This window comes from Ctenocephalides felis, unplaced genomic scaffold (genome assembly GCF_003426905.1).
Source record: "Ctenocephalides felis isolate EL2017-DRISC unplaced genomic scaffold, ASM342690v1 CF-g0.4_SCAFFOLD_03572, whole genome shotgun sequence".
In the NCBI taxonomy this organism is placed as follows: domain Eukaryota; kingdom Metazoa; phylum Arthropoda; class Insecta; order Siphonaptera; family Pulicidae; genus Ctenocephalides; species Ctenocephalides felis.
This window is the reverse complement of record NW_020539726.1, coordinates 43,228,845-43,252,121: the sequence shown is the minus strand read 5'-3', so window position 1 is coordinate 43,252,121 and position 23,277 is coordinate 43,228,845. Positions and strand designations below refer to the sequence as shown.

The following is a 23,277-nucleotide window of genomic DNA, read 5'->3' as shown; positions in this document are numbered from 1 at the left end:
ACATTATTCAAAATTGTTATATAATATATTTATTTTAACTTAAATGCCATATTGTACAATAGCAAAAAAGTTTTACTTCAATCGCGTGTGATCCTTACGCGCACTCTTGTTTATTATTTTTAGAAGAAAAGAAGAAATAAGTAATATACATTACATGAATTATATGATTTTTTTTCGTCATAATTAACAAGTAAGTGCTATCCGACACGATCCTTATTTTCTGCAAGGTATCATCCTTTAATTTTTTATATTAGATTTTACTAATTTTAGATTAAATAAGTTTGATTTTCATAAGTTTTACTATATTTTTTATTTAATTAGTGTTTTGCTCAATTCTCAAACCGTGTTAGAGCAAACCCGTGTTAAGTACAGTGTTATAAGGGGAATTGTATCAATTCTTAAACCGTGTTATAGAAGTACCGTGTTATGCGGGGTTTATCTGTATTTTTTATATATATATATATATATATTTTTTTTTTTGTTACAATTTATTTTTGTTAATCAAGACTTTAATGTCTTATTTACAAAATTGATATGAGCAACAAAAAATACAAAAATACAAAAAAATGCAATAAATTGAATATAAAATGAAAAAAGTTAAAATAAAAATAAAATAAAAACAGTAATACAAAAATAATAACAAAAATGAACTATGACGTGATGATGTATGCCGCGTAATATTTTTTTTTTTTTTTTATATGAAATCGATTAGTTTAGCTTTACGTATTCTTTTTTCTATTAACAATATGTAAAAATTCAGGATTTTTTTCTAGTTAACTTCCCGTAGGGTAAGTTATAGTAATCGCAAAAAATAGAAAATGAAAATTTTTATATATTTTTATGTTTAAAAACCTTCTGAACATTTTGGCATATCTTAGAAAAGATGTATATAAATTTCGTCGATTTCGAGAACACCGATCAACCGATTCAAATAATTCAAAAAAACATTCAATTCGTATTGATAAGGAGACTTGCTAATTAGTAGTTTTTAGCCAAGGCAGGTTTAGCCGTTCCGGAGATACGGGGCTAAAAGTGCCAAAAACGGTAACTCAGTTTTTTGGAGCATCCGATTTTAATAATTCAAAATCATTCTACTTGTATTAACATGATGAAGAACTGATTAAATTTTTGGAAAAGCGAGTCTAGAGGTTTCGAAGATCTATTAAATAAAGTAAAAAAATGCCATTCTGTGGTCAAAAATGATCATTGAACATATGCACTCAAATTATCAGATATTTTATAGAGATTTTAATAACGTGTATCAATTTTGTTTACATGCCTATAGGTTCCGTAACATCGTTTGTCCTATGAACGGCAACGCGGCGCTTACGCGCTTCGATATTTCGTCTCTATGCAGCTAAAGCAGTGCGATTGCTTTGAAAAAAAAGTTCAAAACATCCGAAATATTAAAAAATAAAAAAAACATTTTTTCCGATTTTCTGCGCCCCAAAACAGTCAATTTTTTTCAAAAATTGTAAAATTTCTCAAAAAAATATTTTTTTCAAAATTAAAAAAAAAATTAATCTTTTTTGAAAAAATCAATTTTTGATACGGAATGTTCCAGCAATTTGCCTTAGGGATCGTTCAAATATTACGCAAGCAGATTTAGTACAATTATTTACCCCCGCCCCCATCCCCCTTGTCAGCAAAAGTAAGCAAAACTGTCACCAAAATGTAACCCAAAATAAGCAAATCAATAAACCGCCCGCCCCCCTATAGTGCTTATGTAATACTTGAACGGCCCCTTAAGGGGGTATTCTACTGTAGAGTCATGAATTTCGCCCGGTTTTTGAAGCGCTGTATAAAGGAAACAAATAATATTTTTACTATCTATTTTTTTATCATTTGTTTATTGATATTTTATTATTATATAAAAAAATTATTAAAAAAAAATAATTAAAATTCACAAAGTTATGATCCGTCAAAGGATCCGTCAAATTATATAAAAAAATTATTAAAAAAAAATAATTAAAATTCACAAAGTTTTGATCCGTCAAAGTGGGGGTTCCCAAAAAAAGTGGGTGTCCTGGCGTACATGATTCCAACCCTCCTGGTGATTTGAAACATAAAAAATAGATGGATTCTTAATTATAATAGATGTCGCTATCGTATGAACCTTGGATAAGCTGAAAAAAAAATTTTTGTTCGAATGACGGCAGTTTGAAAAAAAAATTAGTTTTTTTCATGTTTTTTTAACAATTCCAAATTTTTTAAAAATACCTAATGAAAATTTATAGTTTTGGGCAAGGTCCATACGATAAAGCGATGGTTAGAGAAGATCCTCTCCAAATTTGAAGTAAATCGGTTCATTAGAACTCGAGATATCCTTACCGCCAGCTCGAAAAAAGTAGTTCCGAGAAAAACGCGTTCAAAGTTTTGAGACAAGTCGGACCCGAACCGAGGCCACGTCACTAAAACGGCTATAACTCAGAAAATAATAATAATTTTGAAAAATCCTTTCAATGACATATTTTTGAATAACTAAACTTTGAAAATACGAAAAAAAATTTTTTTCGATTTTTTCAAAATTCTACAGTAGAATACCCCCTTAAGGCGCAATGCCATTCATCACTAATTTTCGATTTTCATACATTAGACATTTTCATGTGAATTACGATTTTTTTCTAGTTTTAATCAAAATCAACTGTCTATTCTGCTACCCTTACCTTTAACATTGGCTCCTCCGGAAGCAGCAAGTGTATCAGTCGTAGACTTCTCTCCAGGTTTCCTAGGAGTGGCAACTCCATCAGAGTCTTCTTCAGCATCTTCATCATCTGATACTTTAGAAATTATAGGAGGAGGTGGTGGGCTCTCAACACGCATTTGGGCGCTTCCTGGTGACGAAGTGGTGCCTGTGCCAGTACCCGAACTTATGGTTTGTGGTGAAGTCTGGGAGTCGGTTGGTGAGAGTGATCCTACTGCTGCTGGTGATTGCTTTCGGAGGTCTACATCTTCATTACCGAAGAGACTAGATAATAGAAATTTATTATAAATAGTTGTAGGAAGTAAAAGTTGTTTTTAGTATTTTTAGTTTTTTGTTACTTACACGTCGAATGTTTCAGATTTCAGTCTCTTCGCAGGTTGTCCTTGTTGTTTTTCAGGTGATGTTCTCTTCTTGGTTCCTGGTAAAAGTGTTGTGGGTACTGTTGGTCTTAAATCCACATCTTTTGTTGCAACTGGTGTAACTTCTGGAATTATATCTCATTATATCTAAACATGTGCATTTTGAAGACAAAAAATTAAGGAGACGTGTGTATGTAAATCAAAGTGCATTATTTGAAATTGTTCATCCAAAAGTTCTATTATCAGCCAAAGGATTTAAACAGGAGGCAAAACAATTTACAAGGGAACAACTAATTGGCTGCACAAAAATGAAAATAATATAAATTATGAAGATAAATAATTGTTTGGCTTAGTCTGTACTTGGAGATTAATCATAGGATAAATTGTATATTATTCCAACCAAAAAGAACATGAGAAAAATCATTTGTTGAAAGTCAATTTTAATTAAATATATATAAAAATGATGGACAAAATAGAAGGCATTAAGAAAGAACATAGGCACAAATTGCAGAAAATAGAACTGTCTATTAAAATGTTGAATAATAGAAAGAAAATAAACAGTGAGTAATAAACTGGACAAAAAACTAAGATCAGTAGAGAAAATGTGCATATCCTAAAGTTAGAATAAAACACTGGAAACCATCAAAAAGTAAAAATGTCCATTAATAAATTGTTTCTGAAGCATTTAGTGTCATATAAATATCTTATTTCAGATAATATAAACTTACTATGTATATTTTTGCGAAACTAATTTGGGGGCGTCCATTAATCACGTGATCAATTTTTTTAAAGATTTCTGAACCCCCTCTTCTTTGAGATATTTAAAATTAACCCCCCTCCCCCCCTCTAACCAATCACCACGTATATTTTTAGTTACAAGAAAAAATTATAACATTTTTGATTTTTTTTGAAAATATTTGGATTTAAAAAAAAATCACTATTATTATTTTTATTACTCCTTCCCCCACGTGATATTTCGTGATTTTTTGTCAGACCCACCCCTTCTTGAAAAATTCAAATAAATCTCACGTGATTAATGAACGCCCCCTAATTAGTTTCGCAAAAATAAACATAGAAAGTTTATGTTATCTGAAATAAGATATTTATATGACACTGAATGCTTCAGAAACAATACAACAAAATATTGATCACATAAAGATCACTAATAAAAAAACAAGAAAAATGAGTAGTGAGAAAATAAGAAATGAGAACAATTTTGCATTGAAAATCTTTTTTTTTTTTAAATCATCATTTAAATTTATATATATCTATAAAAATCTATAACTATCAAATATCATGAAACGGGGTATGTAAAGTACAAATTGGGCACAGTCAAATTTTACTGAAAACAAAACAAATATTCGAATATAATTTTTTTTCAAGAAATGTTTCTGGAATTAAATTGAATGTAAAACATTTATATAAAAATAAACAAACTGAATTGAAGCAAAATTGAAAAACTTGTTAAAAAACACAAATACAAAAAATACAGTATTTTGTTTTGTTAATTTTTGGGGGTATTTTTTTAAATGAAAAACAAAGACAAGACAAAAAATATAAGACAAAATATCACAAAATATCACGTGGGGGGAGGGGGGTAGAGCAATATACCACGTGTATTTATTTTTTATCTGATTTTTTTTAATTCCAAACACTTGCAAAAAAATAAAAAATTTTACAATTTTTTTCCCGTAACTAAAAATACACGTGATGTTTGATGATGGGTAGGGGGTTAATTTTGAATATCACCAAGAGTAAAGGTTTTTTTAAACAAAAATCCTTAAAAAATTGATCGCGTGATTAATGGACACTCTTAGATTTTTAGGAGAAGGGGGGGTTTACCAAAAAATCAAGTGGGGGACGAAGGCGTCTAGTAAAATATCACGTGCATTCATTTTTTACCTGAAGTTTAAAAAAAAAATCCGAACATTTTCAAAAAACAAAATAAAATTTTTTATAATTTTCTTTCGTAACTAAAAATACACGTAATGTTTGGTGGGCAAAGGAGGGTGGGGGTAATTTTAAATATCGGCACTATCACAACGGGGGAGGAGGGGAGTTCCAAAAATCCTTAAAAAAAATCGATCACGTGATTAACGGACGCCCCATAAAAGAGTGTCCATTAATCACGTAAGGTTTTTAGGCAAAGGGGGAGGTTTAACAAAAAATCACAAAATATCACGCGGGGGAGATAGGGGTCCAGTAAAATATCACGTGTATTTATTTTTTATCAGAAGTTTTTTAAATCCAAACATTTACAAAAAAAATCAAAAATTTTAGAATTTTTCTCGTAATTAAAAATACACGTGATGTTTGGTGGGGGTAATTTTAAATATCTGCACGTATCACCAAGGGGGATGGGCGTCCAAAAATTCTTAAAAAATCGATCGGGAGTGTCCATTAACCAAGTGAGGTTTTTAGGGGGAGGGGGGGTTTAACAAAATATCACAAAATATCACGTGGGGGAACGAGGGGTCTAGTAAAAAATTACGCGTATTTATTTTTTACCTGAAGTTTTTAAAAAAATCCAAACATTTTCAAAAAAAACAAAAATTTTACCATTTTTTCTCTTAACTAAAAATGCATGTGATGTTTGTCGGGGAGGGGGGGCCGTGGGTAATTTTGAATATCACCACGATTCACCGAGAGGTAGGAAATCCAAAAATCCTTAAAAATCGATCACGTGATTAATGGACGCTTCTAACTAAATGAATGCCTGTATTGTTTATAATACATTTGTGTGTGTGTGTGTGCATGTCAGTGTGTAAAATGTGCGAAGACAAAAATATTTAATTTAAATACAAATACTTGACTATTTTATCTGACATTATTGATTCCTGATTACACAACAAAATTTAACAAACTCATCTTAAAATTTAATTTTAAATGTGCCAAATGCTTTATTTACAATTTCGCACAATATTTATTTTTATTATTAACATCACATGTGATTTCCACAAAACTCTTCGAATCCTTTATACACGAATCAATAATGTTGTATAAAAGTAGTCGATCCCAAAGTTGATGTAAAGATTCTTACTCGGTACAGTGTTGGTAGGAGCCTGCAGCCTGGCTTGCTTCTCCGGAGGCGGTGCCAAGACCCTCAAATCGACATCCCTGGTCAAAGTCTTATTGGAAGCAGCACCACCAGCTCCATTCTTTTCGACGTCCTCCTCGTCATCCGAATTTGAACGAACCCTCCTGTTCTGCTTGGGAGGAAACTTTGGGGATTTGATCTTGACCGAATCCCTCGAAGTCTTTTTGGGAGGGGACAATTCGCCACCACTGTTTCCATTGTCACTACTGCTCTTCCTCGGCGAGGACTTGTCTTTTATCGCACTAACGCTACAACTACTAGAGTCTCTAAACTTTTTACCACTTTTATTAACACTGCTCTTTTGGGATTTCTTATCGGACGACGATGTCTTTTTCGAGCGCAACGAATCGCCACTACTACTTTTGTTCGATTTCGTTGCCTGCTTACTAACTTTGTTACTGTTAATAAATTTACTATTAACATTTGACACGGACACAGGATGGGGAATGGTCTTCTTTCCTGTTTTTGTCGGATTTGTGTTGCCGCCGAAGCGTTTGTTGTTACTATTATTACTATAATCTACGGACAGATCATTTTTTATGTTTGTGTTACTTTTATTGAAAATATTTACAGAGAGATCAAATACATTATTAGGATTAACAATTGGTTTTGTCGTTGTCGATGATAATGTGTTGTTGGTGCGTTGTTGGGTCGTCGTCATCGGCTGCTGCTGCTGCTGCTGCTGCTGACTTTCAAGCTGCCGAGCCAGCCTGGGGTCCCTGATTCTGCGAGAGGCTTGCAACAATTCTGAACTGACGGGCGCAATGCGCACACCAGAGGCTGAAGACACCGCCGGAGGAGGAACGAAGGACTTGGGGACAGTTACTGCATCCTGAAAAGAAGGGAAAAGGACACAGTAAATAAACAAAATTCCAAAAAAACAATTATTAACTATGAATATGAATAGGTTAGCGCTGTTGGGATGTATGAATGATGGTACTAATGACAGCGTGAATCTAGTAGGCGGACGTGTACTAGTGTAGCAAAACAAGAGAACATAATTATTATTATGTATTATTTTATGTTACTTAATTATCATAGTTTTTTATAAAGTTTACGTGTATGTATGTGTATATATTTATGTACTTATATGTGAATGTGCATATAGGTGCATGTATGTATATGTATGCGTATTATATGAGTATATATGTATGTATATCTGTATGTAAGTAGATGTGTATGTGTATATGTATGTATATATATATGTGTGTATATTTATAATTATGAATTAGTAAACAACGTTATAAAACTGTATAAAGTCGATTGGCGTATAAATAAATAAATAAATAAATAAATAATGTATAGAGTAGCGAACATAATACGTATAATAGAGAACTTAGTGTAATTCGAGTAAATAAATAATTAAGAGAACATTGTGTTTTAATAGAAACGATTAGAGTTAACACAATGAAACAAATTTTTTGACTAGTGACATCCTTTAAATAAGAATCTAAAATTCTATTCTTGATTCAAATTGGCACATCACTTGTCTATATGTTTTTAAAAAAAATTCTGTAACTAGTGGTGCATGGCATTGCGTCTTAAAGTAAATTGCTGGAACTTTCTGTACCAGTATTTAATATTATAGCAATAAAAACTAGTGGTGTATGGCATCGTGCCTCAAGGCAAATCGCTGGAACTTACCATACCGTAATGAAATATTCGAGAAATTTTAAACGTTTTCAAATATATTATTACAAATACTGTAACTTTCATTATTTTTGCTATTTTGTTATATCTGAGCAAATCAAATGTAAATCATAAATCAATTCAGTTCAATCTCCAGAACATTAACAATCGTCATTTCATTTCGAATTCAATTTCAAAAAAAAAATAGTTGAAAAACAGTCTAAATGCACTTGGGTAAACATTTGTACCAGAGTGGCACTTAGACTGTGCTTAGCCTGGGTGATTTTTTAATTTTTTAATCCAAAATTACAAAAATATTTTATGGAAAATAAAAAAAGATGTAATAATTTTTTATCCTCAAAAGCAATTACTTTGTCAATACAAGCAGAAAGTTTTTTAGATCATTCAAATCGGACGCTTAGTTCACTCGAAAAGTGCCATTTTTTGCACATTTAGCTCTGTATCTTCGAAATGGCGAGACCTGCCTTTGCCAAAAACTAATCAGCACATCTCCCTATCAATAGGAATCGAATGTTTTTTAAATTATTCAAATCGGTTGATCCGTGCGCCCGACAACGTGGACGAAAAAATGCGGACATACAAAACACACACACACACACATCCATTTTTTCTGAAGTATGCCAAAATGTTCAGAAACCTTTGAAACGTAAAGATAAGCAAAAATTTTCGATTTTTTTGCGATTAACTATAATTTATCCAACGATCAACCGATTTGAAAAATTAAAGAAACATTCAATTCGTATTGATAAAGAGACGAGCTGATTAGTTTTTGGCGAAGACAGGTCTAGCCGTTTCGAAGAAACGGGGCAAAAAGTGTAAAATGATTACTCAGTTTTTAAGAGGAGTGTCCGATTCAAAAAACTTTTTATTTGTATTGATGAAGTGAAAAACTGATTAAATTTTTGGGAAGGCAGGTCTAGCGGTTTCGGAGATATAGTAAAAAGAGTAAAAAAAAATCCTATTTGGCGGTCAAAAATGATCATTAGAGATATGCACATCAAATTATCAGATATTTTATAGAGATTTTAATAATATGTATCCATTTACAATTACATGGGTTCTTTAATAACGTTCATCCTACGGACTGCGACGCGGCGCTTACGCGCTTCAATATTTTATCTGTATGCAGCTAAAGCAGTGCGATCGCTTTGGAAAAAAAAGATCAAAATTTCCAAAATACTTAAAAATAAAAAAAAAATATAAGAATAATAATAACATACAACATATAAGAATAATACATAATAGTTTTTTTTTTCAAGTTTTTTTTTCCAAAACAGTAAATTTTTTTCAGAAATTGAAAATTTCTCAAAAATCTAATTTTTTCAAAGTTTAAAAAAATTTAATCTTTGTTTTTAAACAATCATGTTTATTACGGGAAGTTCCAGCAATTTGCCTAATGGCACGATGCCATACACCACTAGTTCTACATCAAAATACAAAAAATATAAATTTATTGGTTACTTACTTGTTGAACAGCTGGTTTGAGCGAAGCATCAGACACAGAAACCAATGCTGGTGCAACATCTTTGCCTTTGTCGAGCTAAAATTACAGAAAAAAATATTAAGCCAACATCGCAATTAATAAAACAATAAACAAAAGTGATATTTCATTCATATTTTATCTGAACTGACCGAAACTCCAGTAACTTCCCCGCTCTTCCTTTTCAGTTCCCTCTCTTGTTCCTCGAGAACCTTTTTCGTTGCCAACAATTGCAACTCTAATTTTTTCCTTTCCAAAATCAGCAGCTCGTGTTGCTTGCTCATCAGCTGCTGCTTCATTAGAGCTGCTGCAGGATCATCTGCCACGATGGCTGATGCTGGATTACTACCAGGCTGGAAAAAAAGAATCATTAACTCTCATAAAAATACACACTTGGAATATGTAACTATTAGGGTTTGTCGGTTTTCTAAAACCGACGTTTTTTTTTTTTGACGAAAATTATGGAATTAGGAAACCGGTTTTTTAGTAGAAAAGGTCGGTTTTCACTGTTTAAAAGGAAAATAATAAATATAGCCAAAAATAAAAGATATATGAAAGCGTTTTGAGTCTTGAAATCATATCGGTTCAATTGCATTTGGAATCTTATCAGTTTACTATGGTTCCTAGAAAGGTTTTGTGTTTTATTTTGTCCAATTTAAATATTTATTTAGATTTTTATACCAGTGTATATATTAATTTAAATAAGTATGACTTCTTCTTGAAGAAGTAACTTTCTTTACTCAAACTTTAAAAAAAGAGATTTTAGCCCTAGAAGCCACAAATAAAAGAACAAAAAGCTATTCAGGCTTTATTAGGTCTAGTTTGGTCGCAAGTAAGAGAGTTTATTTCTATTTCGGAAAATTTTGTGAGAAAACGAAGGACACGCCTAAGAAACAAATCGATAGACGTTCTCAGTTTTTTTAAAATCATATATTATTAAACAAACAAATAATTGGAATTTTTAAAATTAATTAATTAAAACTGCTCGGAATAAAAAATACTAGGGGTATAGATTAAGAGGGGTACAACTAGTGTGAAATTTTCAAAAAATCTAGTTTTCAATTCTTCCATATTTCTATAGGTTATACCTTTAAAAATAACATACCAAAATTTTAAATCGATATCTTAAATAGTTTTTGAGTCACAGCCATTCAAAGAGTATATATATAGAGTATATAGTATAAGGATCATTTTATCTTTAAACGCGTTTTTCTCGAAACAGCATTTTCCGAATTTGCTGCAGTGATTACTCTAAAACGAATGATTTGATCACTATCGATTTTTTTTACATGTTCTATATACGAGACATAGTTCTCCGTAAAATAAACTATCGATTTTTTGATCGGATCAAAACGAATTTTGGCAGTCCAAAAACGACCAAAATTTTGGGTAAAATTCGACTTTTTTAAAAAAAAAAAAAAAAACGCCGCCATTTTGTCAATTTCTTATTCGTAGGGCATTTTACAGGCAATATTATCTAGTTTAACGAGAATATTTTTTTTAAATTTCATCCACGTAGAAGGACGGAATCACTGCAGCGGTGAAGGGCCTTTTTTTCGCGTCGTTGGAGATCGACGATAACTTTAAAATATTTAATTTAACTAAAAAATATTTAATTTTTTTCTTTAAATTTTACTATGGATTCTTAAAACATGTGTAAATATATTTTTAAAATTTTGAAATAGAATTTGAAATAATTTGAAGTATTTTTTTTAACTTCCCGAAGGAGAAGTTTATGTTTTCATAAAAAAATTCGATTCGCTAATTTTATGTTTTCTCGACGTTTCAAGCCATTTTGAATCGAATGAGACCAAATTTGGAAAAAGTTTGTGTATGTGTGTGTGAACAGATTTTTAATATAAATTCCCAAAAATCACCTTTCTTCAAGCGGTTACATTAGCTGTGCCCCTTAAATCGAACTAAATTTGCGGATAAATTACAGAATATTCGAGCAAAAATTTATTTTCTATATAAAATTCGAAAACCGGTTGAAATCGGTTTTTTAGTAAACTTAAAATTCGAAACCCGGTTTCCTGAAATGTCGGCTTTTGTATAAACCCTAGTAACTATCAATTCCTCTTACCCTTAGAAAGTTCGGGTTGACATGTATAGTGCCAGCAGGTCCACCAGCCGCAGCAGCTGCTCCTGCACCTCCAACGGCTGCTGCTGCTCCTCCTCCACCGCCTCCAGTTGGAGGACGAGCAGTGATTGGCCATGCTGGATCAATGCAATTGACACGACAATCTAAGGCGTACAATTTGATTTGGGGAAAGACTTCGCCCCACGTCTGCCGCAGTTTGTACATGTTGGCCCTTACTCGCTCGTTCACCTGAAGAAAAATAAAGGATATCATAAATTGAATATAAGTCGATAAAGGTAATTGGACAAAAAAGTTTTGGATAAAAGGAGTGAGTTGGCAGAGGTCAGTAGAGTAAAGGAGAAACATTCAAGGTTGTTTTTAAAGGCAATGTGGAAATTTGGATCTAGTGAGTGGAACAAGTGATGCTGACTGAGAACCAAGATAGACCACCAAACTGTATCCTTTCTATGGTCTAAGGCAACTACAGAAGTTCATCTTGTTCAGTTATTTTCTTGACCTCATGAAGACAATCTTCCTAGTATCCTGTGGTCTGCTAATTTATTTCAAAGTTTCAAAACAACTTCTGCCTACTTATAATATCAGTTTCTTCAAAATATTGGACAGTTTTTTTTAGAAACGATCTTGATGTAGCAACCAACAATTAACAATGAACAGCATTGTTATCGTTTTTTTGAATATAGTTTTCTTTGGATAGCTCAATGTCTGTTCGTCTTTCTCGAATCTGTTATTTTGGCAACTAAAGAAGTTCATCTTGTTCAGCTATTTTTTAGACCTCATGAAGACAATTTTCCTAGTATCCTATGGTCTGCTAATTTATTTCAAAGTTACAAAAGAACTTCTGCATACTTATAACATCAGCTTATTCAAAATATTGAACAGTTTCTTTTAGAAACGATTTTCATGCAGCAACCAACAATCGACAATGAACAAGCTTGTGTATTAACACCAACACAAGTTTTTTTTAAAACTCGTAAACAAATTAGCATTTTATAGGAATTCATGAGGCCATAAAAATAAATCGACAAGATGAATTTCTTCACCTACCAAAGAAAGATGTAAATTTGTCCAATAATTCAGGAGCTTTTAGCTTTTTTTATTTTGAAGAAAATGTTAAGTCTACTACATTGCTCCGACACATGGTCAAACTGGAGAATTTAACTAAGAGAAATTTTGTCGTCCAAAATGTTACCCAGTGTAACCATGTGTCGGAACAATGTAGTAGAATAAACATTTCCTTCAAAATCAAAATATAAAAACTCCTGAATTATTCAACAAATTTACATCTTTCCTTGGCAGATAAAGAAATTCATCTTGTTGATTTATTTTCATGGCCTCATGAATTCCTATAAACTGCTAATTAATTTAAGAGTTTTGAAAAAACTTGTGTTGATGTCAATACACAAGTTCTTTCATTGGTGATTATTGGTTGATCAAGATTTTTCAATAACCTTATCACATCAGCAGAAGTTTTTTCGAAACTCTGAAATAAATTAGCAGACTATAGGATACTAGAAAAATTGTCTTCGTGAGGTCGAGGATCAAACTGCAGAAGATGATCTTCTTTACTTGCCAAAAAAGATTTGGCAAATAGAATCGAGAAAGACGAACAGACATTGAGTTATCCAGTATAACAAAGAAATACTTTATTCAAAATAAATGGATAACAATGTTGTCCAAACCTATCCAATATTTTGAACAAACTTACGAGAAGAATTTGGCAGTTGAGATGATCCTGAAGACTATTAAATAATGTTTGAAGCTACAAAGAGTAAAAAAATGATGGTAAAATAATTGAGAATATAAGGCACATAAAAATAAATAATTTAGCATCCAATGTTGTCAAGATTGGTTGGATTAAAAGAATTATTTTTGGTCCTTGGTAAATCACCATGAAGAAAGAACTAGGAAATAAGTTACCACTAAACCAGGACCATGAAAAATCAAAGACAATATTTACAATTGAAATAAACACGCCAAAGATGACCAAAATCTCTCAGGACTTATTTGCATTTGGTTAGAAATGAAGCTACTGATAGCCAAATTAAATTAGATGTGGATCGATTTAGACAACAATCAGAAAAACATCAAAAATATCAAAAAAACTCTCTGCAAATTGAAGTAAACAAGCTGAATCCAAATAGAAAAAATCAAGTCAAGAAAAACAACTATTGCTTCAAATCTTACAAAGATAACAAATATTCTTATACTGTTCTGGGAATCTATAAAAACATAATATGAATGTTGGACAAAGGATAAAATTATGAAATTCGTCAAGCCCCAAAGTGATAAAGTCTTCTGTAGAAGACACACATTGCTTTAAGAATGTAACAACATCGTTGAACCATCGATGACCAAATTAGATGTGTCCAAAAGTGAAGTGGCTAAAAAACTTCAACTTCAAAAATATCCAAAAGCTTCTGAATTGGAGCTTATATATAAAATCTCAAGTGAGATCCAGATTCAGAAACTGGTTTAAAAAAATCACCAGCCTCATGTAATCTACTCGACAAACAGCTGCAAATTGTGAGCAGCAACTTAGATCCAAAATGAGAAAACGGTTTCGATGAAAATCCTCAGATCTCGAAGCCATGATATGGATGTTGAACGAATATTTAAACATCAAGTTTCTCAATCACCAAAGTGACAAAATCTTCTATTCGACCGACACAGTGTTTTGATATTTATCAATATCGTTGGACCATCTATGACCAATTTGGATGTGAATAAAAAAATTCATCAACAGTCTAAAAAACAGCATCAGAAACATCCAGCAAGTCCTAGATTGGAGTGAACATATAGAATCTGAGGAACAAGTTGCACACACATTTAGAAGCTTTCGAAGAAGATCACCATCATCATAAGTCTCCCATTCAAGCAAGTTTTTTTTAAGAAACCATCAACACGGTCGGACAAAAAGGAATAAAAAGTGATCGATGACCAAATTGATGTGGATAAAAAAAACAATCTTGATCAATAATCTGAAAATCAACATCAGGAAATCCCAAAAGCTCCTAGGTTGGAACAAAAATATAGATTTTGAGAAACAACTCAAGATTCACATTTAGCAAATCACCATCCTCATACCTCCAGATGACAAAGTCTTCCGCTCCTTTAGAAAGCCCTCAGCATTTGGATAAGATTTTAGACAGGACAGGATAAAAGGGGATCTGGGAATCAACACCAGAAAAATCCAGAAGCACCTAGATTGGAGCAAACATGTAGAATCTAAGGAACAAGTTACCTCCAGATGGCAAAGTCTTCCGGTCCTTTAGAAAGCCCTCAGCATTTGGATATAACTTTGGATAGGAAAGGAACAAAGGATATCGGTTATAATTTATCTCTTACCTTCTCGAAGACTCCGCAGAATAGATTGACGATGCATTGCGTGAACATCGGCAGATAGGCCCCCTTGACGTTCTTGACGATGGAATCGATCAGATAGAGTACGGGTAATTTGGCATCGGGAGCAACCTGTCGGGGGGCAACAAAAAACATACGCGTATTGTGGGATGTGTTAACAAAAAAAAAATGAAGACAAAACACGAGTTCGGCGAAAAATTTGGAAAAATTGGAAGAAAATAAACATTTGTGTGAGGGGCGCTTCGAAATAAACGAGACTATGGGGAGATACATTCTTATAGAAAACTATTTATAAATATTTGGTTAAGTTGAAGAGAAGATATCGAGTTTGAAGTAACAAATTTTGAAAGACATACTATGATTTTTGAAATGCTCTGGACTCCCGCAAAAATTCATATCACGATCAAACAATTCTTTTTTTATAAATAAATACAAAAATATTAAATTTCCAGAACCAAGTTTTTGTAAATTTCAGTCTCGTTTATTTGTAAAAGCGCAAAAGGTGAGTTGGTAAATAGTTTTTAAGAAAGAAAAATATATAAACATTTGTGTTTGTGTGTGAGTGTGTATTTATAAATATATGTACATAAATTTTTATTGTCACATACATATAAATACAATTTATATATATATATATATATATATATATATATATATATATATAATTAGAATACCATACTTCGTACCCGATTGTATCTTGCAACAGGTTTCTTCGTAAAAACAAAATAAATGAAATTAATACTAAAAAAAATTTGTTTGACGATTATTATCTTATATATATATATATATATATATATATATATATATATATCGTGTTAAATGAGGTTTTAATAAGTCTGTTTGAAGAAACTTCAGCTGCCCCAAATATTTCAGGTAAATTTGATCCAAAATTTGTTTTAGTAGCAGTTTTGTTTGTGTCCATGTCGTTTATTTTTGGAAACAAAATTACAAATTCATTTGGTGGATTTGTAAAATGTGGTCTTCATCACAGTGAATCAAGTATATCCAGTGATAACCAATTAATTCCACTAGTTGAGATTACTAAAGAATTCTCAACTTGCTGTGTTGATTCTATTGGCGACTTGATATTTAATTATAGATTATTTATTTGTGCCAAATATTGGCTAGATTTTAGTCTAAATTAGATGTTCTCGAAAAATTAAATCTTTAGAAAATATCAAATTTGATCAGAGATTATTAAAACCAATGATGAGATCGTCAAACTAAAAGTTTGACATTTAGTTCGTCAGTTCTAATTATATCCTGGACGTCCAAAGAAATGCACTCTTTCTTTTGTTTTAGTATTATTAGTTGTTCCACTTAGATTAGAACTCGTGTGGTTGAAAATTCGGTGAAAATTTACAATATTAAAATTAAAAAGTTGTTTCACTAATTTGAAACAAGAACAAAAAGTCCATGTTAGAATTTGCTCATCACAATCCACTGAAACCTGCCCATTTTTTCTTGATTTCATTAGCAACAAATCAACAACCACTAGATATTACATATTACTAAACTTTGGAATTTACTCGACAATCTTCAATCGATTTTGTCGAAGGTCTTTGATCAAACAATTAAAATAAAAAATAATTAAGACTATTGATTCACTTTTCTACCCCAATAGGTAATATCCGAATACAATTCCAAAAGATCCAATTTGACTATAAGAAATTATCATACTATTTGATTAAAAACTTGGTGTAGAATATTTTTTACGATTTTCCTAGACATCTGCGTCTTGTAGTTTAAAAAAAACTACATTTTAAACTATACGTCTGGCATACGTATTTTATAATTGTTTGATACCCCAGTCGATTCTTGTTGACTCACAAAAAAAGTGGAATCTACTTAAAAATAACAATGTAACCAGAAAAATGAAATAGGGTATGCTAAAAACTGCATTCAGGAATCGTAAACGTAAGAAAAAATAAAAATTAAGCGAGCAAATACATATTTGTTTAAATTTTCTTTAAATTTGTTTTATTTAAGTTCTGGTCGAGAACCACTGGGCTTCCACCGTTCTTCCCATACAAATATTTATTTTCCACATAATTTCTTGAATGCTTCAATATATTTCTATATACAGTGGTACCTCGACATACGAGTTTAATGCGTTGTCTAACCATGCTCGTATCTCGAAGCAAGTTTTTCCCTATAAGTACATTGAAATGCTGTTAGTTCGTTCCAGCACTGTGATTTTTGTCAAGTTTTTTGAATATTAAAAATAAATTTACTATTTATTAATTTAATTATTATTTTCCCTGCTCATTTATGATATTGAGAAATTGAATGAAAGTAAGACATACATATTCCACTTTACAACTCCCATGCTTGAATTGTTGCAACTTTTTCGGGTGGATTTTTATCCACAAACTTTTAGAGCTTAGAAAGCTGCTTGTAAATTAATTTAAAGCCTTTATACGTATACCCTTTTATTAAATCCTTCTGTTTAAACACAGTACATACTTATGGTAGTACATCCTCGTCAACCTTAGATTTTTCAGTAATTTTTAATTGAAGAGTCATGGACTTTTTCTTTGTACCATATTTTGTAAATGTACAAAAACCAAGAAAAAACGCGAACTCAACATATATAACCGCACAACCACTATTAATGTATAGTTAAAATTTCAATTGTTAAATATTCCTTGATATATTCGCGTGATTACTACACAATATGTATACATTTACTACCATAAAACAGCTAAAATATTTTCATGATTGGAAAATCACTGTTACAGCTGACGAAATTTTTCATATTTTCATTTTGCCATTAACATTTTTCTAAAAAAAAAAAACTCACTTGCTCAAAGCTCGTAACTCAAATTTACTATCATGAAACAGCCAAATTATTTTCATTATAAAAAAATCAATGTTACAACTGACGAAAATTTTCATATTTTCATTTTGCCATTAACATTTTTCTAAAAAAAACTCTCACTTGCTCAAAGCTCGTATCTCAAATTCTGCTGGTACAACGAGGCAACGAAACGTTTTTTGGCGGCTCGTATCACAAAACACTCGTAAGTCGAGATGCCACTGTAATTTATTTGTGCGTGACAAAACACATATGTAAACACTGTCTGCGTTCCAAAATAAATAAAAATTGTGTGAACAACATGTTGAAATCTCTATATATTCGTAAAAGAAGTTACTGGTTCTTAGCGACATTATTTTAGTTAGAGTTATCGATTATATCGATCAAAAATATATTCGATAAAAAAGAAGCATACAAGTCTCAATTGACATCGATACAGCATGATTCTCAAAGAACTGTGACATTAAACTCTCATTTGAAATGTTTTTGGATCGAGCAAAAATTGCTTAGCTGTAAATAAGCTAATATTATTTAAAATAAATAATCTGTCTTCGTGAATGCACTATGTATATGACAAACTAATTCGGAAATACATAATCATAGATAATGTTGATTGAAAAAATCTGAAAACATACTTATAAGATACAAAACATCTTTTCGTTAGTAACAATTTAAATGCAATATTTACAACACTTAAAAATATAAAATTAATTATCTGATACTAAATATTATCTTTTCCTGTAAAAACATTTATGCACATATCATAACCAACAATCGAGAATAAAACTAAAAGGGCATCGAATGCCTTTTTTCTTGTTTAAATAACATAAATATGATATGCATAGATATAATAAAACTTCTAGTATATCAAAGCAAAATCTTTATTGACAGTCATTCTATGTTTCATAGAACTGCAAATCGTTTTCAATTATATATTTTCAAAAAATATCACAGATTTTTCTTTATATGTAGGTGTATATATATAAATATATGACACGAGGAAACGGCGTGTACACATTTTAAAATAAAAAAGGATCCACTACAACAACTCCTTTTGTTTTTGTTTTTGCTATCAAATAAAATATATAAACATTAATGGTTATATATATGTATATATAAATAAATTAGCCTGTAAATAGTATAAGAGATGTGAAAGAAGGTGTAAATCACAGATTTTAGTATCACAGACATGCACGAGAAATAGGAAAATGGTTATATATCAATCGATTACTAATTTATTTGAAAATCTATATCGAGTTAACCCAAATTAAACAAAAATCGATACAATGATTTGATGCTTTGAATAGAAAACTTGCATTAAACTTGAGTCTTATTATTGCGAATAAATCTCTAAAATTCGAGTTACAAACCCATACCTCGCATTGCGTCGTTAGATTTTCGAAATTTTGATTTTAGATTCGAATTTTTGCTATAAACAAATTTGCTAAGAGGGCATGCATTAACACGTTAGGTTTTTAGGGGTAGAGGGTTTGACAAAAAATCACGAATTATCACTTGGGGGAGAAAAGGGTATAGTAAGATATTACGTGTATTTAATTTTTTCCTGACTTTTTTTTAAAAAAAATCCAAACATTTTCATAAAAAAAAATCAAATGCTTTACATTTCTTAATCGTGATGGAAGGGGAGTAATTTTTTGAAAGAAAAGAGAGGGTCCAAAAATCCTGAAAAAGAAGAGGGGTATAGTAAGATATCACGTGTATTTATTTTTACCTGATTTTTTTTTTTTTTTTTGAATCTGAACATTTTCAAAAAAGTCTTAAGTTTTACAATTTTTACTCGTGATGTTTGGTTGGGGAAGTAATTTTTTGAAGGGCAAGAGGGGGTCCAAAAACCCTTAAAAAATCGATCACGTAATTAATGGACGCCCTCTAACCTTAAGAAAGAATTCTCTAATAAAAACAACTAGTGATTGCAACTTGAATTGCAATGTGCTAACTAGTTAAAAGTGGCATTTTGTCTTAAGGTAAGTTGCATGAACTTCGAAAAATTTGTAATAATTGACTTTTCGGCAATTAATTACAAAGAAACTGTTCGGCCGATCGTCGCGCAAAACTGAGAAACACAAACCCTATGAAATGCAGCAGCAAATAATGATTAGCTGTATCAAATACCTTTTTTATTTTGTTGAAGGACCGTGAAGAGATAACAGGAAATATGAAACTCCCAAATTGCAATTATTATGATTAAATATACAAAACATTGCCAAAGGTATAAGAATCTTTCTAAGAAACTGCAGAAGGACTGCAAATATCAATTGATACGAGGAATCTTTTTTTTTTTCAAAAAAAACTATCCTGACCGCAAATATCAATTGATACGAGGTAATGGACTTCTCTTTAAGAAAAACACAATCCTGACTGCATAATGACTGCAAATCTAAATATGAGAAATTTTATTTTCCATTTCAAAGGAAAGCAATTCAACAAACACTGGACCAATTTTTGTAACAGAAAACGGTCTTATAACAAAAGCCACAATCGAAATATCACATAGTCATTGATTTTCACTTTTTTTCATAAATAAATCTATTGCTTTGCTAAAAAGAATCTTAATTGACTTTTCGTCGTTTTTGGGGAACGTAGCGAGGTATGGGTAATATAATTGATATAACATCCAGAAATCAATTGATCGTAAATTGTGTAATCATCCATGAATTAGCTCTAAAAAATAAAAATAATTAGCCCACTATATTGTAACTAAATAAAAAAAAATGTTTTGACCCGACTTTCATAATAATATTAAAAATTTATCACAACTCGCAAAATGTCCATTTAATTCATATTTCACTTTCACTTTTATTTAATTCATACGTATACATGTTGTAGTGCTATAAATAAAAAATATAGCAAGTCTTCTATAAGCATCAAATTCAAATTAAAAAAAAAAAAAATTGGACGAATTCAAATATAATATCAAGAACTGTCTGGCAAGAACTTTCCTTTTAAAAAAGTCATTTATTAAATCCGAGCTCAATAAACGGCTTCCCAAATGGTGATAAGCAGTTTCCAACCAGCTTATTTTAAAAATCATAGCTTATTAACCTTTTGCAACACTTTTTAAACTTGAAAAACAAGTTTTGTGCTCTGAAATTGATTCTCAATGTCTAAAAACCTGATCTTGAGCCAAATTAAGGCTGATTTTTCATCAAAAATGCATATGAGAAAATATTATGAGAAGTAGAACAAAACTGTAGAAAACTAATGAGGAAATTCTGCCATAACAGAGCTCATAACATAGCGTTGTCATGACAACGCTCTCTTATTAATGTTCTTGGTAGTGAAAATAAGAAGATGTCTATTTGCCGTGCGATCAGGCGCATTTTGCATATAAACAAGCAAGGAATTAATGTTATGATAACAGACAGAATTCTAGATGGTGCAGTTATCATAAGATTATTCCTTGCTTGTTTATAAATAAGATACGCCTGATCGCATAGCAAATATTTTCATAATTTCACTACCAAAAACAAGCATAAGAGAGCGTTGCCATGACAACGCTATTTTATGAACTCTGTTAGGACAGAATTGCCCCATAACATAGAATGTTTAAATTATTTTGAAACCGAATGAAATCACTTTGTCTGCTACTTAATTATATACGATCGGTAGTAAAATATCGAGATTTATTAAAAATATAGGGATTAAAATCATAGGGTAAAAGATGAATAGAAAATCATCTTAGCTTAAGATAAGAGTAGTATGCAAAGCTTATCCAAGAAAAGACCAAACAATTAAAAATACATTGTAAGGTGTATGAGCGTAAGAATAGGAATGACTGACTTTTCTGAAGTAAAGTGCAATTCAGACTTCGGGAAAAAAACTCTTGGTAAATTTAAATGAGTGAAATAATAATGAGTAGTACTGCCCTAGGGCTTCTCCATGAGCTGAGTTTAAATTCCAACTCGATTCAGTAAAGTATAGTGTGAGAAATTTTCTATTTGCATTTTCACATTGCAGTGACTGAAATGAGCATGGGTATTTTCAATTGGAAATATATTTTTGATCTACATTTTCAAGTAAATATAGACATTAGGGAATGCAATACCGATGAAAAATTTCAATACCGGTATTTCGGTAATTTTTCATTTTAAAACTGGAATACCGGTAAATTACCGGTATTTTTATTATCTTAAACAATCGTAAACAAAATTGAAAGTTACTAGTACAAATATAAAAAAATGTATATACAACTACAACTATATTCAACTAAACAATAAAAACAATAAAATAAAATAATAAATAAAGTAAATAAGTATATTGAGTACTTTTCACCAAAAACAAACTTATGAGTAAAAAAGACAAAAAACTCATAAAAGATCATATTACATTATTATAATAAACTGTATTGTCTGTATCCGATGTGTTAAATTAGCATAATCTCCAATATTTAAAAAAAATAATTTTCTACACTAATTTAAGATCGTATACTTTGTCAAGTATTGTTATTTAAAACAATGTGATGGCTCTATATTATTTTCAAATTTCGAAACGTTTTCGATATTGTACTGTAATAAGAAGCAAAAATATTTAGTAATTATCATAATTATTTTGTGTAAAGTTAGAAAAAATAAAGATTACGCAGAAGTAATCTGAATGATATAAAATATTTTGGCGCAAATATCACTTAAAAAACTGTTACGTTTTTACATAAGATGAAACAACATCATAATCATCATCAATCTATTACAGTCTATTTTATTGTAACACGATATGAAGCCCTTAGTACAGCAATAAATATTCAGTTTAATGACGAGTTGAGATAATATTCGACATTTGTTTATCCTATAGAATCACTGGAAGATATAGCTGTTTATGCGATTATGAAATTTAAAGATAGATTTGTTCCGAGAAATTCAAACTTTAGTGTATTATGTATCAAATAGCGCTTACGTAAAATTACCTAAAATATCGGTATTTTTTTTAGGTAAATACCGGTAAAAATACCGCCGAAAAATCGGGCGATTTACCGGTAATTCGGTATACCGGTATTGCATTCCCTAATAGACATCGATGCAGCCCGATGTCAGGTTGACCAGAACGGGATTCGGAGCCCACACGAAGCAGCGCGTTTAACCGTTACGCAAAGAATCCAAAGTAGTTAAATAAGACTACATTTTCTTAGGATATGTGGCTTGCAAAAGAAAAATTGCTTATGAGCCAACAAACAAATTTACCAACGAGTGCAAAAGGTTAATAAAAAAACCAGACAATTTTTAATTGATTAGCTAATAGTTCGTACTCAAGGTTGGAAACCACTCCTATCTCCGTATCGTTCCCCTTAACATCCGCGACTCGATTTACTATTAAAACTCGCATCTATCAATTACTATCGATCGATCAAAATGAATAACAACTGAAAATGCGCACCTCGGCAAGGTGAGTCTCGATTGCTTTGACAATGGTTCCAGCGAATCTCTCGTTTTCTTCCGCCAGCATCGTCAGCATGTTGATCAGCGGCTTGCTGTTGACCGTCAGATCGGCCAGGCTGGACGCGTACTCGGCGCCGATGGCGGCCGCACCGCCTGCACCACCGCCAACACCGCCAGTGGCGGCGGCGGCGACTGTACCGCCGTCCTCCACAAATTGGTCATTGGCACGTTAATTGGTGGTCGATGGAATTGGTGGCAGTCGCTTGAGACTGCAGAGGCTGCTGTTGGTGACCGGAGGAGGACGTCAGCATGGTAAAG

General features: G+C 31.4%; 2 protein-coding genes across 2 annotated transcripts in view; both read right to left on the bottom strand.

The window, feature by feature from the left end:
* LOC113387545 overlaps positions 1 to 23,185 on the bottom strand; it is a 41,483-nt gene extending 18,298 nt beyond the window's left edge. Inside the window, exons 1-8 of the mRNA XM_026624877.1 lie at positions 22,958 to 23,185; positions 14,737 to 14,862; positions 11,374 to 11,619; positions 9,443 to 9,643; positions 9,276 to 9,350; positions 6,104 to 6,992; positions 3,047 to 3,188; positions 2,667 to 2,968 (exon numbers count right to left, since the gene is read on the bottom strand). Coding sequence (XP_026480662.1) covers positions 2,667 to 2,968; positions 3,047 to 3,188; positions 6,104 to 6,992; positions 9,276 to 9,350; positions 9,443 to 9,643; positions 11,374 to 11,619; positions 14,737 to 14,862; positions 22,958 to 23,035 — 2,059 coding nt within the window. The 5' untranslated portion in view covers positions 23,036 to 23,185. The remainder of the gene's footprint in view (positions 1 to 2,666; positions 2,969 to 3,046; positions 3,189 to 6,103; positions 6,993 to 9,275; positions 9,351 to 9,442; positions 9,644 to 11,373; positions 11,620 to 14,736; positions 14,863 to 22,957) is intronic.
* Positions 23,186 to 23,188: 3 nt separating this feature from the next.
* The window catches only part of LOC113388554, a 9,294-nt gene continuing 9,205 nt past the window's right edge, over positions 23,189 to 23,277 (bottom strand). The window contains exon 4 of the mRNA XM_026625924.1: positions 23,189 to 23,240. Coding sequence (XP_026481709.1) covers positions 23,189 to 23,240 — 52 coding nt within the window. The remainder of the gene's footprint in view (positions 23,241 to 23,277) is intronic.